The 17,514-nt window shown below is 34.5% G+C and overlaps 2 protein-coding genes and 1 pseudogene across 3 annotated transcripts; 2 read left to right on the top strand and 1 right to left on the bottom strand.

Annotated features, from left to right (window-relative positions):
- Positions 1-2,089: 2,089 nt before the first annotated feature.
- LOC110682079 (uncharacterized protein At4g38062-like) lies at positions 2,090-5,049 on the top strand. 2 transcript variants are annotated; one of them, XM_021858314.1, is made up of 2 exons: positions 2,090-2,818; positions 3,161-5,049. In XM_021858314.1, the coding sequence occupies exon 2, from the start codon at positions 3,176-3,178 to the stop codon at positions 4,907-4,909; it is 1,734 nt and encodes a 577-aa protein (XP_021714006.1). In that variant the 5' UTR covers positions 2,090-2,818; positions 3,161-3,175; the 3' UTR covers positions 4,910-5,049. The 2 variants fall into 2 exon arrangements, with proteins under 2 accessions (XP_021714006.1, XP_021714004.1); XM_021858312.1 differs by having other exon boundaries at positions 3,135-5,049.
- Positions 5,050-5,139: 90 nt separating this feature from the next.
- LOC110682081 lies at positions 5,140-8,354 on the bottom strand (annotated as a pseudogene).
- Positions 8,355-9,567: 1,213 nt separating this feature from the next.
- Positions 9,568-16,964, top strand: LOC110682078 (mechanosensitive ion channel protein 2, chloroplastic-like). Its single transcript, XM_021858311.1, has 14 exons — positions 9,568-9,804; positions 9,897-10,065; positions 10,170-10,229; positions 10,803-10,960; positions 11,579-11,702; positions 11,956-12,053; positions 12,227-12,340; positions 12,749-12,809; positions 13,258-13,407; positions 13,536-13,646; positions 14,017-14,184; positions 14,295-14,408; positions 14,578-14,634; positions 15,434-16,964. The coding sequence occupies exons 2-14, from the start codon at positions 9,988-9,990 to the stop codon at positions 16,295-16,297; spliced, it is 2,157 nt and encodes a 718-aa protein (XP_021714003.1). The 5' UTR covers positions 9,568-9,804; positions 9,897-9,987; the 3' UTR covers positions 16,298-16,964.
- Positions 16,965-17,514: the final 550 nt, after the last annotated feature.

The raw sequence follows: 17,514 nt of genomic DNA, 5'->3' as shown, positions 1-17,514 counted from the left end.
TATAAAATTATACTTATAGAACACTTATCATGTTCCTCATGCCCAATTACATTCATCTTAAAAAAAAACAAAACCTCTTATATTTATGGGCATAATAAAACGTTGATTATGTATGGTTTCTCACAATATCATGTTTAATTACTTGAACTCATAACACACATTTTGCTATATATTTAATTAATTAAGGAACTTCAAGTCCATACATCATTTTCAATTTAATTTCATTCCAATAATCCAATTTTCAAGTAGGCACATAATACAATAATTGAATCTAATCACACATCAATCAACATAATATGATTCATAATATTATCAACTTATAAGGATATTAGTATATGATCATGATACCAAGTTAATATTATCAACATAATATAAATTTTGAGACGAATATGCATGCCATTATAGAGAATTAACCTGTAAGTTAATAGTAGTACACTACTTTATTGTCTTACCTATATCATAGGAAGTTATCGATATCCATGATATAGTCATTATCGTTAGCTCATCACAATACAGACTATAGTTTAAATTCACTATTTAAATAAAAACTAGCATGATTTGTGATAAACAATAACTATTCATGTAATTATTAAAATATAACATCATGCTTTTATACGTAAATTCACTAATTGTACAACTAATATCATCACAATCACCAGATAATTGAATTAGTTATTAAAAAATTAGTATACAAACTTTAATTAAATTTATCCTCTTCAAGTAGCTAAATATGCAGTATATTTCTGCAATATATGTACCTCATACCAAGAAAAATGAAAAACTAAGATTGTATATAATATGCTTCAAATTGCTAGCAATCATTAAATATAATCAAACAATAGTTCATTTCGATGACATCAAGGGCCTCAAATTCAAGTTTCGTCAGGTTCGACATAAATTGCTATAAAAGAGAATATTATAAATTCTAGTAAGATAATAAAATTATAGTCATACAGAATCATAGCATAACATCCATAATAATTAATTTAATAATGAATTCAAAAAAGATAAGTATCTTTGTTAATATAATTGTTGGAATACAGAGGGCAGAGCAAAGTATAATATAGTAGGAGAAGGATAATGCTTCGTGTTTAATTAAGTTAACCTCGATGCCTTATACAGGCCAATATCACAAAACAAACAAAGCTAAAATTAGGCCAACTAAAAGCTTAATAATAGGAGCATGACTCCACTAACAAAGAAAAGAAAAATGCCTAAAAGAAATAAATCCACTAACATTTATCTTATTGTTGACTCATACTAGAACCTTGCAACTAATTCAGAAACTTAAGGAACTAATTAGTTCACTAACCAACGCCTATTGAAGCATATTACTCAATAATAATGTATGTTATTCATATCCTAAAAAAAATAAACTTGGCACATACTCTATAGCAGTGATTAGGGATTGATATTTAGATCAACAAATTCTATAGCAGTATTGACGGAATGGGTTCTAAACATAAATATCAAATAATAGAAAACATAATAAATTCACAAAGAATAAGTCACAAAATAGAGATTATAATATAATAATATTCATTAATGGATGTAATTCAAACATCCAATTTATTTAATTCTGGGAAACTCAACCAAGTGTAAACAAATTAGCCCTTGCCAAAACATGATAATCATGTAAATAATTTCAGTATGGCCAAAGAAAAACAAAACAGATGCAAAAGGTTGATATAGAGTATAAATAGAAGTAGAACAAAAACTAAATGAAAGACTTTGAAATAACCCATATAAAGAACCTAATGGTATGAAGTATGGTAGAAAAATCACATGCATGATCACAAGCATATATATTCTGTATTATTGATTGATATGGTAAACTTCAATTTCACGAAAATACATTCACAAAAATAAATAAATAAATAAATTAATCAACCGATCCCACGCACACAATTAACAAGTCAAGCCATAATATATAATCACCTAATGATGAAACACCTTGACCCAAAACAATCGTATATGATTTATAATATATTACGTGATCGTTGCTTATATTTCATAGAAAAATTAAAATAAACACTAACCTTAATGATGCTAATTTATTTGCTCAATCAGGTAGGGCTGGTGCTAATAACGTGTTATAAAATAGAGAGAAATATAAGAGAGATTGATAGAGAATATATCAGTGTATTTCTATTCCATATAATGGGGTATATATAAATACAATATATTAGGGTTTGAATGGATAAGAATATAAACCCTAGATCTAGATTGTTCCGGAATGATACAAATGATGATAATGGATATCCACAAATATTTCATAACACATATTACTATTAGTGGCATATATTAACAATAAGTCAATGGAAATGATGAATTGATGATCGACTAGATAAAGATAGACTATTCTGGCCCATTAGTAGTTGTATATAAAGGGCCCAAATGGCCCATAAAGATTAATTGTTTGGCCCAAAATAAATTTGGCCCACCCAACAACAGCTAACGGCTAGTAGTGTTGTGTAACAACGGATCCAAACAAAAAGAAACAGAAAATTTCAAACCCCTGAAGCCTCTTCCTCCATAATCTTAACGGCTATTTTTAACGACTTGATTTTCTCTGGATTCTCTCTTTCTTGTTCTACTTTTTCATTAATTTCTCTTTATCTCTCTTTATTTCATCTACAAAAAAAACATAACCCACTTCCGTCAATTAATTCCAAAAATAAACAACCCTGATTTTATTTTTATTTTAAATTTTTTTTACCCTCCCCTGTTTCTGTAAATTTTGATCAAAGAATTAGCAAGAATCAGAATTAAGAAGAAATTGCATTTTGTAAATATTGTTGAATGATCAAGCCTTAAGGTTCGTAACAATTTCCTCTTCTTTTAATTCCTTTTGGTTTTTCGGCGAAAGCCAATTAATCGTGTAATTTTCAATAATGCGTACCTAGAATTTATGATTTATAAGCATGATTAATTTGATAAATCACCATAATATATGGTACTGTAAATTACATTTAAGTTTCCTGATTAATGGGTATCAAAGATTCTTATAAGAGTAGCTAAAAATAGATGATCTCAGAAGTTTTCAGATCAATTAATTGTAGATTCAAATTTATATGTTTGGGTTGAAATTAGAAGGATTGAATGAGAAAATTGGGTTTCATAATTGTTCTCAGGTCAGGTTATTGAATTCTTAAAACAGAGATTTGTAAGATAGATGGGGAAAGAGCTAGAAGAGGCGAAAGCGGAGATTGAGAGGCTTAAATGTAGCTTGGAGGATAAAGATTACATCATAAAAACGCAATGGGATGAAACGAAAACGCTCAAAACGCTCGTTTCGGAGCTGCAGAAGAAAGAAAAGGAGGATGTCAAATCACCTGTAAACAATCAGGAAGGTGATTTGTTAGAAGAGTTAGTTGAGAGACACAGAAAGGTGGAAGATGAGCTCAAATGGAAGGTGGAGCAGTTTAAGCATCTTGAGGAAGCGTATGAGAAGCTTCGAGATCAGTTTCGTACGAGTAAAACAGAATGGGAGACTGAGAAATCATCGTTGGTTGATGAGATATCGAAGCTGCAGGAAAGCTTTGATGATGAAAACCGGGCTGCAGAAGGGCTTAAATATCAATTAGCAATGTGCAAGCAAGCCTTGGAGAATGAAGAAAGCCGGAGGAAAAAGCTGGAAGAGCAAGTTTCTGAAATGAAATTGTCATTGGAAAGTGTGGCACGCGAGGGTTTTGGAGGGAAGATGGAGGGGGGGTGCTTAGCTGTGGAGAATGGCGAGGAGGAAGTGGCGAATCTGAGGCATTCGTTGCGTGTGAAGGAGATGGACTTGAAGGATATGGAATACAAGGCTAATAAACTGGAGAAAGAGAATCAGGAACTCCTGACCTCTATTAAAGAGCTCCAGGAAGCTCATATACCGAGAGCAATTCCAACTTCATCCTCGTGGGCTAAGCTCAAGACGAGACTGAAATCGTTGGAGCTCAGCCACAAAGAATGTTCAGCTAATCTTAAGGCTAAGGAAGCTGAATGGAGTTCTAAAGCTGATAGAATGGATAGAGAGCTTGAACGGTGTAGTTCTAACTTGAAGAGTAAAGATCAAGTCATAGAAGAGCTGAAGAAGGAACTAGAAGGCTGCAATTCTTCATTAACACAGTTGAAGATGCAGAATGAAGAACTGTCTTTAATGTTGCAGTTGATGCAATCAGAAGGTTCGGAAAACACAGAGTGTGGTACAGCACAATTGATGGAGCAGTTAGAGAAGATACGGGGGGAAAAGCTTGGAATGCAGGAGGACCTTGATAAACTAAGAGAAGAGCTAGAAGAATTGCGCGAAGCTTTAGATGTGATTGATTCTGAGTTGACAGACCAGACTAATGAGAGGAATGGACTTGAATATGAGTTACAAGATTGGATATCCATAGCAGCGCACCTCGAAATGCAGGTTATAAAAGGCCAGGCAATGCGCAGAGATTTAGAATTATCCTTGCTTGAACAAGCAGAGGTTGAGGAAATGCTTAAGATAGACACAGAAGAGAAGGACAGAAGAATAGGTAACCTTGAGCAGCAGATATATTTGATGGACCAAGAGATTAGAATAGAAGAGGATGATACCACTGAAGAGGACGAAAAAGTATCACCAAGGATGCAGTTGGAAGATGAACAACTACAACTGGAATTACTGGCAAGAGAACTTGAAGAAGCCGTAGTTGTACATATCATGGAAGAGAGAGACTACTCATTTGATCAGAGTTCGCAAGAAGACATGGAACCTGCAGAAATGCATGAAAGAATGGTAGTTCAAGGATTCGATGATAACAAAATAAGAATAAGTCTTGAAGGTGAAGATATTTGTGCCTCAAAAGAGAATGCAAGTCAGCGACATTCTCACTTGAGAAAGACAAGCGAATCCCTCATTGAGGGAAGATCGCCGTTCAGAGAGCTTAACTAGGAGATAATCTAGAAGAACAACTACTGTAATCACTTGACTTGTAAATGAGGAACATTTCGTCAAGTCACCACTCCTGACATTTCTTTTTCATTAATTACTCCCATTGCTTAGATGGAGAAGTATCCGATTCTTTTTGTGTGCATTGTAATGCTTTTATTAGTTTTGCCTTTTTAGTTTCTTTTTTCCTCATCTGATTTCATCCTTGTACAAACAAATTTTTTCAATGACATAATCAACTTCAATTTGATGCAATGGACCAACCATCAAATGTTCAGTAACGGAATTATAATGTGTATCTGTGTGTTACAGTAGCAAGGTGAAACAGATTCCTATAGTTACCATTGCTATACAAGTCAAATCATACACCAATCATAAGATTCCAAGGAAAAAAAGAGGAGTTATACTTGTACAACTCAATCTTTGCCATTCATGCCTAGGGATTTCTGAGAGAAGTTTGTGAGCCCTTGCCTTAATGCCTCTAGGTTCAATCCTCTATTCACCAAAATGCATGTTACACCCATTTTTGTGATCTGCAATTCTCATAAGAGAATTCAGGCATGTTAATTTTCAGCTTGCTGCTATCTGTCTTCGAAAGCTATACAAGTCTTATAAATCATGACATTTAGAACTGATATAATGGTTCCAAAAGAGCAATCGTTTACAGAGAATCATGTTAATAAGGACACATACCGCTTCAATATTCCTATTCTCATCATCAAAGAAAAGCATCAAGTCAAATTGTGTCCCAGTCCTGTCATGTATCCTCTGAAAGTGTTCTGTCTTGTGTGTCCAGCACTCCAGCTGGAGTAGATTTCCTGCATATTGGCAAAATACATATGCTGAAGTTTTTACGGCTTACACAAAGTCAACACCTCAACCCCAATGCATCTAATCCTACTCAATTCAGGTTAATGGGACACAATTATGCGGCCTTACCCTTAAAAACCCAACGAAAGAAGTCCAGTGAACAGAAGGTCAGACACAATTACATTCCAACTTTCCAAGGGGTTAATGGTATATGGGTATAATTAATAATGGACAAGAAATAGAGTACAATGAAAGATATTCTTTTCAGTTAGAAATGTATAATGGCCTCAATCAGAGGAAGAAAGGGATGTAATCACAAAAATTATAATTGAAGTTTTGCATGCCTGACCTGCGCTACAAACATAGATTCGATGCCCAATTTAGCTAAAAAAGCTTTAGCTACATCCGAAGCTGGTGATCTAGAGGCAATGGCCATTTCAATTCCTCTATCCTTCAGAGCACATAGTATGCCTCTAGCTTGAGGGTAAAGCCACGGCATGTCATCCTCATCATAGCACTCACTGTCAAATGACAAGATTTCTATTTCATTTGTAGTAAGAAGAAAATGGGAAAGCATGCAAGTGCAAAGATGATTAACACCAAAATGAGCTAATAATCACAACTGACAAGCAGAGAATGTATCAATTATGCATTTCTTCCAGAAATTACCACAGAAAATAACTCACATACAAAAGTGTGCGAAGGCTAAAATTAGACTTACCTCTTACTATCTAGGACACTTCCCTGACAATAATTTTGAGCTTTGATATATCAAGGGAATCCTCTCTTAAATATATTTGAATTTGTGAGTGTCTGAACTTATATAAACAATCTGGTCTTATTTGAACTTATTTTGTCGGAAATGATTCAAAACAAAATTAGATGATTACACCCTATACAGCCTGTGTAAACTACATGGAATTAGAAGTTTATAAACAAGAGAAGTTCTAGCACCACATCTGAATTAGTTTATCTTTACCCTTTTTTATTAGTCTCACTCTACTACTTGACGATAAGGGGATCTTTTTCTTTTTCTATTAATAATTTAAAACCTTGTTGAGCATGGGTTACAGGTGCAAGTTCAATACACGCCTAAGAAGCATGGAACTCTAGAGAATAGTGAAATTGAACCCTAATACACCTTTTAGACTGAAACTGAAACACTGTCAATTAGGCTCAACCATCAATTGATACACCAGCTACTTTCTAATCCGCCACAATTTGAGCTACAAATCAGTAGAGCTTTTTCTGGATTCTTCTATTCACAGAATCATTGTTCTAGAAAGCTATTACTGTGTTTCCACAATACGGAGTACTAAGGCAAAAATTTATTATTAAAATCATCACTCATCGATCGTTGTTACTATAGTTTAGTAATTCTACTTAAAAGCTACTTTTAATTTCTTATTCGTGAGTACATTCGTAAGGGATTTGTTAACATTATTATCATTTTGACTAACAAAATTTCATTCTCCTTGCAAATCAGTGGATTTAACACTAATGCTTGAAAATTTAGTGACATCAAGATAAATTTACTTTACAATGTACACGTAAGACCTATGAGTCAACCAATGTTCCGAGTTCCAACAGCGAATTTGGCTACATTTTAGCAGGGTTTCCTCTCAGTTCTCAGTAACAGCAGAAAATCAACTACTGTAAGTAGTCAATTTTCATTACATACAATAAAATGCTGATAAATTCAACAGTAATTAATAGTAATCAACCAATTAAATCACAATTGACAGATAATTCAATCAAACATCCTCAATCATTCAAGTGCATGTAATTTCCGTAAGATAAGTGAATTTAGTCATTACATTCAATAAAATGCTGATAAATTCAACAGTAATTAACAGTAATCAACCAATTAAATCACAATTGACAGATAATTCAATCAAACATCCTCAATTATTCAAGTGCATGTAATTTCCGTAAAATAAGTGAATTTAGTAACAAAAACAAGTATAAATTATGAAAAAAAATGATGCGAAATGGAGAAGATGATCGAATATACCAGAAGAATGGCCAGAGAGTATAATCGAGATCAAAGACGATGAGAAGAGGAAGAATCGGACAGCCATTGATGATCTGAGCTGCTTCAGACTTCACTTTCTGCAGTTCCTCCATTTCTTCTTCCCGCTGCTCTGCCATATTCTCTCTCCTCCCTTCTTTGTAATGGGGGTGAATGAATCTTCTGGCAATTTGGCGTACTGTTTCCTTTGTATTCCCGCGACTTTTTTTTTTCTTTTTTATACTTCGATATTTTTTATTTTAAAATTAACCCAAAAAAATTAAAGTAAGAACTTGTTCTCTTCACTTAAAAAGCGGAAACAAGGAGATTTGGTCTGATTTTAATATTTTTTTTGTATCTGATGTGGTCTGATCTGATTTAATATCAAAAATTTAAAATGGATCTTATTAAATTTGTTTCATTATAAAAATTTCAAATATGTAATTTTCATAATTTTTTGTAATACGCAGTTAACAATATTTAGCAATAAATAAATGATAATTAAAAGTTCTAATCTTAATGTTTCTGGTTTGGGCTGGTCTAATCTGAATTTATTAATTAAAAAATATGTAATAAGTACATGAAACAAGTTGAAAAGAACATACCCTAACCATAAAGGGTCTCATATGTCAAACCATCACCTCATTTGATCATTATCCTAATTCCTAAACCACATTATTTAACTTAGCTACACATTTTGTATGCGACTGACCCATGTGGCCATTGTAAAAAATAATCTTATATCAATGACATAACCTTATAAGGGCTATAATATTAATGAAGTAGTCATTATGGGACTATAATGACTGACCACATATAAGAATTCGTGTGCTTGTTAAAAATAATTATGTGTAATTTAGGGCATGTTCTCATACGTTTATTTTCAGTTCACTTCATTTCCTAATTTCCTTTTCTTATAAAATATTCATTTCAGTTCAGTTCAGCTCAGCTCAGTTCAGTTCAATTTAGCTGAGTTCAGTCTACGGGACCAAACCCTTAATGTTTATATAGTTAAATGTGAATTTGTGAACTGACCACGTCATATAAAAGAATTTGAGCTAAAATTTTATAAAAAAATTATTTGAATTAAATATATCTATCCACTCTCTTGTATATACACTACATACTTCATATTTCATCCGTTTTGTAATAATTGTAAAACTTTCTTTTTATGTGCGCAGCATATGTCATAATAACTGTAACATTTATCAAAGATCTATTATTTTATTATATCTCGCTCACTAACTTCACATTCACAAATAGTTTATTATTTGTCTTTTCAACCAACCACTTACACATGTTTTTCTATGTGATTGGCTACACCGTGTACCATGCGTTACTATATAGAGGTTACCTAATCGGTCAAGGTTTACTTATTTTGGGATTACTCGGTCGGTTAACGTGTTTTTCGTGTGAAACTAAAGGGTCTGTTTTGAATTTCCGAACTGAACTGAACTGAAATTAAGCTAAAAAGAACAACCCCTAACGCTTGAACGACCGAGTAAGCCAAAATAAGTAGCTCCTGAATAAGTAACCCCAGCCACACGGTGTAACAAGTCATTTATGAAAATTTGTGATAAGATATAATAATTAAATATTTAATTGGAAGATTGGCAATTGTTTTTCGTGCATTACTATACACTATTGCACTACATCTACATTCCCAAAATTCTTACTCGTACTCAGTATGAGATTTGGGAGTTTATTAGGATCACGAGAAGTTCATGTGAATTCCGTCATATCACTCCGTAATCCGTAAGACCGTAACTCATTAACCAATTACGGAGTAGCTCTTTGGTTGCTTCACCTAGACGCCAAACAATAACCGACCACAAACAAGACAATTTTCCACGTGGAAAATCCCAGACACAAATTTTTATTTTTTGATTTTATTTTCATAAAATTTTCCGTGCAAATTGTCGGAATTTCTAACCTCCCTTCTCACTTTCCCCGTCTCTCTCCTCTTTTTTCATTTTATTTCTCAACTATATCCGAATATCCGACGCTAATTGAAGAAGATACTTTCACAATTAACCCTAATTCTTCGCTCATTTTCATCAAATTATCTTCAATTGAGGTTTAATTTGTTAATTTTTCATCATTTTCCCAACTAAAATTATGGAAATTTTTTTAATGAGTTGACGTTTAATTTTTTAATTTTATTTCTAGGGTTTCGGCGTTATCGGTTTGAATAGTGTGGAATTTGAAATTGAGCTATGATTTTGGGCGAATTTTGAGTGTATCAATCATCAAACAAACAATGGCACTTACTGGTTCCTTGCAATTATCTCCTTCATTGGGGATTTGCAAGAGCCAAGAGCGAAGTAGACAATTTAAGGTACTTTAATTGTTGTAATTAGCTTTAATTTTTGATAAATTTTGCTAGTATGATTGTAATTATTGAAAATTATGATATGAAGTTGCTTATGATTGGTGTTTCAGTATGTTACAGGAAGAGGGAATCAGCATTTGCTCTTCAGTACGTTATCTTCATGTGCTTCTGTAAGTTCATTCTTATTCATATCATTGATTTCTTGTTATTATTGCTAATTTTTGTTAAGCAATTGAATTAGGGTTTAGCTGCAAATTTTGTGATATAATTTGGGTAGTGATCAAAATGCCGAAACTAGTAGCTGGTTGAGTTGATTTTGGTCTTTTGGATAGTTATTATGCCACTGGTTGAATGTTTAGGTAATGACATTTTATGATTATTAGGTATTCTAGTTGAAACACGCCCAATATAACGATACTTTTTCTTTTTATGTCTCTATGTTAAATGTTTGATTAGTGATTTAATGGTCTGCTAAAGTTGGATTGCTGTGTTACAATACTTTGGTGTGTTTTTATCTTTCACCTATGGCTGTTGTTGTTGGAAGCTTATGAAAATAATTATAATGTCAAATAATTGTTTGAATTTACTGACTAGTTAGAGGGTTAGAGAGACTGCAATGATTCTTGGTCAATTGATTTGTGTTGTTTCACTCTGTAATCTGTAGTAGTATTGTGAACTGAAATATTATGTAAGTCTGATAGCTTATCTGCATCTTACTTATTATTCTCTGTTTTCAATAACAGAGACAAGATTCATGGACACATCGGTTATCATCTAGTGTAAATAAACCACTATGTAGCCTGCCTTACAGGTGCAGTGTCCTGAAATGCCATTCTTTTCTATTTTTGGGTCACAATGTTTCAATTCCTAGCATGGAGACTGCTTCTGTGGCATTGACAAGGTAAGCTCTTCAAGCTGTTTATGCCTTTTGCATCATTTTTAACCCCACTCCCCCAATTCCATCACCACCCTTTTTTTTTTAATTCCCTGAAGAGGGTTGTAAGGATCAAAGGTTGCTGCAACTTTTAGGCTTTGCATATAATTAGAGTCATTTGAGTTTGAGTCATGCTGTAAAGATTCAGTTTGATCAGATAAGGGCATAAGGCTGTTGTTTGTCAAACTTTTGGTTAGTGGACTACGGAAGCACTTTGATGCCCTCATTCCCTGCACTGAGTGGAAAATCAAAGAAGAAAAATATTATTTTGGGTACATTTGATCTTGAAAGCAAGATTGTTATGATATTTTGTTTACTTAAATTTGCCATTTTGAAGATGTACAGCCTAATAGGTGTAAATGCTGTTCCCATAAGAAGGCATTAAGAGCTGAAAGGATTTTTTTATTTTTTTTTTTTTTTTTTTTTTTTTTTTGCAAGGGACTAAATAGTATTCCTACCCTTTAGATCCTAGGCTTCCATGATTGCTAGATTGCTTTCTCCCTCATTGTCCATTTTGTGGGGTTAATGGTGTGTTCTTATTCTATGTATATTTTTTTTATTTTAAAAATCATGGTTATCGTGCAGGTCATGCAATGCTTTACAAGCTAGTCCCCTTCTCAATAAATTGGTTCCAGCTGTTGGCATTATCATATTCACTCTATGGGGTTTGGGGCCACTCATGCGAATGAGCAGAAATATTTTCTTAAAGGTAAGGCGCTTTTATGCTTGCCTACAGTCTGCTACATCAAGCTTTTGAAGTAAAACTGTTCTTTATGTTAGTTGTGAGTGAAATTTTGGGTTCAATTTACAAGCTTATGCTAGTTTACGAATTTAGAGCCATTGTTGTGGTATACTTATGTTTTGACTGGATTTTCTCTGCAGAATACAAGTTTCTGCAATTTTAGACATACATCCTGCATCATCCTGTTACCTGATAGCCCAATTTTTTTTTTGACATGTAGAAAACTGACAGCACTTGGAAGAAAAGTACAACAAACCTTGTTTTGACATCTTATCTGCAACCCATGTTGCTGTGGACTGGCTTATTTCTTATATGCAGGTCCTTGTTAGCTACACTTTTCTAAATTTATTTGTAGTGTTCTGTATTATTTGTGTCAAATATTTTCCTTTGGTCTTTAATAAAGTAACATTTTGTTTCATTTGTATCCATTGTTAATGGGTTAATTGTGCTTCTTGATGATGGTTATTCATTACAACTTTTGCACTGTATAGGGCTTTGGATCCTATTGTAATGCCTACAGAAGCTAGCGAGCTTGTCAAGCAACGATCTCTGAGTTTCGTGAAGTCACTCTCAACAGTTCTGGCATTCGCCTACTGTTTGTCAAGGTTTTTTTCCTTTTCTTTTTATATTGCTTGCTGTGGAGATAGGGCCAGGTTTTGACTATAGCCTGTTTTTTGACTAAATATTGAAGTCAGTCTTTCACAGTGCTTAATTTGACACCGTTCCTCTACAGTCCTGTTATATGCTCCTCCTCACCCCCTCCTCCCTTTCTCTCTTGAAAGTAAACTTAATCTTCTGGTATCGACTAGTTAAGGGCATCACTACTTCTACTTAAATGATACTTCTAATCTTTCCAAACCCTACCCATGGATACTATGTGTAGTCTGTATGCTTGTCAGTTGTCACTTCTCACTTGTCTTGTGGAGCCTCTATTTTCAGGAACTTTTTATTGAAGTTTTGATGTTATTTTTATTGTATTGTGGTATTGATAATTTAATATCGATATTATGCAGTGTGATTCAACAAGTTCAGAAATACTTGATGGAGGCAAATGATCCCTCTGATGCACGAAATGTATGTTCCAACACTTTGCTGTTTTGAGGCACTAAAAAAAATACTATGAATCTAAGCATATAGTTTCAATCTGCCTTCAGCAGGAGATAAAATTTCATATTCATACACAAACTGTTTTATATATTTGTAGTCTATCGCAGTCTCCACTTTACATTGTCTCTACTAAAAATAATTTATGTTCAACATAGCTAGAGCTTACAAATGGTTGCAAAACATACTAGTTACCTCAGTGCAATCTTTTCTTTGAATTTCCTTTTATTTATGGTATGGCAATAGGTAAGTGACATGGCATAAACTTTACTAAACCCTGTTATTTACATTCTCCCTGTACTGGACTTCTAAATTTAGGCTGGAAATTGCAATACTTTTGCATTGTTTTAGATGTTGTCATATTACCTTGTTGATATTGCCAACGTTCCCTTGATAGAAGCTCACTATGCCTTTACAGATGGGTTTTCAATTTGCTGGGAAAGCTGTATACTCTGCAGTTTGGGTTGCAGCGGTTTCATTGTTCATAGAGCTGTTGGGTTTCTCTACACAGAAGTGGATGACTGCTGGAGGCCTTGGAACTGTGCTGCTGACACTTGCTGGACGTGAGGTATGTTGTGACAGTTTTTTTTGGTAGATTTATTTTTACATAATGGTGTTAAAATCATCATTATAGTGCAAACAGAACTTTTGACTTAGCTGTGGAAGTAACCATCTCAATCTGTTCCTGATCTGCAGATATTTACAAATTTCTTGTCAAGTATAATGATTCATGCTACACGACCATTTGTATTGAATGAATGGATTCAAACAAAAATTGAAGGGTATGAAGTCTCGGGCACTGTTGAGGTTTGTATCCTAACATTAATAAATGGTCCATACTCTTACATCCCGGGTTCTAGGAAAAACATTAAGAGTTCTGGAGGAAGATAGCTTTCTGATTTTAGACTGCTCTATGTACTCCATTGACGTTGTGCTACTAGCGAATATTTTTTTTTTGGTCATTAGTCTGGGCAAGCTCCTTTTCCTATTTCGGATGGTTCCTCATGGCGATTCATGTTAGCCAATCCCAATTCATTTTGGGACTAAGGCTTTGCTGCTGTTGTTGTTGCTGTATTAGTTTGGGCAAGGATTTAGCTAGAATATCTGATTGTAGTAGTGTATATGCATCATAATTACTTTCAATTGATTGTCTCTCTCTACGTTCTTTATACAACAGCATGTGGGGTGGTGGTCACCGACAATTATAAGGGGGGAAGATCGTGAGGCAGTTCATATTCCTAACCATAAGTTCACAGTGAATGTGGTGAGAAATCTCAGTCAAAAATCTCATTGGCGAATCAAAACCCATCTTGCAATCAGTCACCTTGATGTTAGTAAAATTAATGTAAGTGACCTTGATCATATTTGTGTTGCTAATCTTGCTATTATTGTCTTGGTACACCTAGTGGACTGATCTTTCACACGATTACAATGTTCCACATTCAAAATTTACAGAATATTGTTGCAGACATGCGTAAAGTCTTGGCCAAGAATCCTCAAGTTGAACAGCAAAAGCTTCATAGAAGAGTATTTTTGGAAAACATCAATCCTGAAAATCAAGCTCTTCTGGTGAGTGCTTGTCACTTATTGTTGTTTCTTTGAATTTGTCATAGCTCTGCACTAGATTTTAGATTCTACTATTTTTATTGGACATGGGACTTTTCCTTTGGTATCAAAACTTCGTCCTTGTCAGTTATAGAACCATTTCAGTTATCTAATTCTTCTTACAACGGTACAGATATTGATTTCCTGTTTCGTGAAGACGTCACACCATGAAGAGTATTTGTGTGTTAAGGTATGTTTGGGTTTCAATTTTTACTTAGTAAGTTACTTCTAGCGTATAAGTTTAATTTTAGAGATTGCCCATATGTTTATGTGTAGTCCATAACTCCATACATGTCTTTTTTACTCTCTTCAACAAAAACTCAAAAACTTGCTTTGATTTTCTACATAACTCGACTTATGTTAGTAGATATGACTGTTAGTAAATTCTACTCTCTCCATCCCTTAATAATTTTCACTCTTACAGTCTTATCCTTTTGGTTTGTCGAAAAAGAATAAAAATAAAGTCACACTTCCATTTCAAGTAAACTTTCCCTTCTCCTCTCCATCACATCATCCCCTTGTCAATTTATCATTGCATTCCCTCTTACATTACTTTTCTCTCTTTTTGTTACTAAATTTTATTTTAACATTTGATAACTATCCTTGGCAGTAGAATCTGTGCCAAAGCCAAAATTATAAATCTTAAGGGATAGGCGAGTATTCATGCTCATAGGAAGTAATTGTGTATGGGGAGTATCTGTTAGTGTTGATACCTGCTTATGTGGAGGCAAGTGATAGGGATGGAGGGGAGTACATTATTCAATCCTCACAATTAAGTTTTCCTCTAGATCTTTCTTACTGTTCTTTGAAACAGTTTTTTCTTCTCATATTTCCACCATTGAATTTGAGTAAGCATATATGTAAAAATGAAAAGGTAAATATATTTATCTACTTCAAAATTTGAGACTACCCCGGATATCCAAAAATATGTAGTAAATGCTAGACTATTTTCTGAATGGACAGAGTACTTATGTTGGTTGGGGTTGCAGGAAGGTATATTGTTGGATCTTTTGAGGGTCGTCAGCCATCACAGGGCTCGACTTGCCACACCAATTAGGACTATACAGAAGTATTATAATGAGCCTGATTTGGACAACATGTCATTTTCAAGTTCATTTTTCACTCGTGGTGGACCCGTGTCAAAAAGCCAAATGCTTCTCATTGAACCTCCTTACAAGATAAATGGAGAAGATAAGTCAAAATCTCAGGCTCGTACAGTTCGTGGAATCGGAGAGCAAGACAGTCGTGGCACAGGACAGCCACCAGGAGAACAGAAGACTGACGAAAGTAAAGTCAAAGGAACATCAGCACCTGACTTAGATAAGAAAGAAAACGTTAAACATGGCAACAAGGCTGAGGGTAAAGTGGGCGAGACTTTGCATTCGAGATCGAAAGATGAAAACAAGGCTTCTGTGGCTTCCAAAATGGATTGGAAGGCTGATAGCAAGCCTACTGGAAATTCTACATCTAGGCCCATCTTGGAGTTGGAAAAGGACACAACGGATGCTGCAGGCTCACAGTCCAAAACTGCAGGCTCCGTTGAAAACACATCGAAGAATTCGGAGAATGTACTACCACCATTGAATACTGAAACTCATGTTATTAATGACAAAACAACCGGCTCTCAGTCCAAACAGGTAGAGAAATCGACATCATCTGAATCATCCAAACAAACATCAGCTTCCTTGGAAGAGAATATAGTTCTTGGGGTTGCATTGGAGGGGTCAAAGAGAACCCTGCCTATAGAGGATGAGCTTGATTCACCTCCAACTCCAGCAGAGGCTAAAGATTTAGCTGCACGGAGTAGTGGACCTGGAAATTCTGCAGGAGAGAAGGATGGAAAAGACAAGTAGGAAAGTAATTATTTCAATTGACCTTTGCTTGCACAAACTAATCCCTCAAGCTTCGTTGGGCTTCATTGCTCCTTGTAAATCGTTAAAGAGCTAGTTTACCATTTCATTGCCAGTTGGGTGTGGTATTTGTTTGACACCGAACTGGCAAGTTGTCAGGTGTTGATATGCAATTATTAGGAGTCTACAGTGTTTAGATTTGTGTCATAGCAGATTTGCAGTTCTCTGGTGTTGAGACTGCACATTCTTCATCAATCTCCTCCAAATTGTTCCATATTAAGCTCCAGTGTCATATCCATTCTGGGTAGTAAAGTTGATGTTGAGGTAGGAAGATATATTTTGATTCCAGTATCCGGAGTATCAATTACCAATGATTCATTCTTATATTGTGTGGTTCAAGTTCGGCCGTTCAAGTAAAAAAGTAAGCTGCTCTATATATGCACCTGGTTCCTGTTTGGATGATATAAAAGTACTCATTTGCATTTTTTGTGAAGTGTAGAACATTGTAAAGTTGTTTGGTTCACAAAAATGCAAGTTTTTTTTTTTTTTTTTTAGCAAAATGGCTGAAACTGTTGCCTAATCATTCTTGTGTAATTTTACACAGCTAATTTGGTACGAGACTTTTTGTAGGAATCTCATAATATGAACTAACTTAGTGTCTCCTCATTTACTCCAGTGCGCAGGAGGCTGCACAATGTCAATAATGCAAACGTGATTTGATTTTGTGCCTCAACTAGCTTCGTTATTTAACTAATTAAACTAATTGACATTCACATTTGATTTTGCGCCTCAACTAGTTTCATTATTTAACTAATTAAACTAATTGACATTCACTCTGGGTGGTCCTTACTAGCATCGCCTCACGCGTTTATGAGTTTCTCCCCCACTAAAATATTACCTCACAGGGGGGTTCTAATAGTCCCTGAGTCCCTCCTATAATTCAGAACAGAGATGCGCATGTGAGGGTAAATCCAAAATAAAAAGCTCATATAAGCATGTGAAGGCAATTCCAATAATGATGAACGTTCATTGGTATCCCTTATCACCCTATGTTCTCACTTTTTCTAGCTCCAAAGACAGTATGGAGGCAAATGCTCGTGAATAAGGATGCTGACAAACAACTAGTACTCAAGTAGGGTGATCAGAACAATCTAGAACATGAAGTCAGAAATTTTACAGGAAGCCAAAAAAAGAAAAAAGTAAAAATCTAATATTGAAAT

This window comes from Chenopodium quinoa, unplaced genomic scaffold (genome assembly GCF_001683475.1).
Source record: "Chenopodium quinoa cultivar QQ74 unplaced genomic scaffold, ASM168347v1, whole genome shotgun sequence".
Classification (NCBI taxonomy): domain Eukaryota; kingdom Viridiplantae; phylum Streptophyta; class Magnoliopsida; order Caryophyllales; family Amaranthaceae; genus Chenopodium; species Chenopodium quinoa.
The sequence above is the reverse complement of the archived record's forward strand: the minus strand, read 5'-3'. Positions and strand labels throughout refer to the sequence as shown.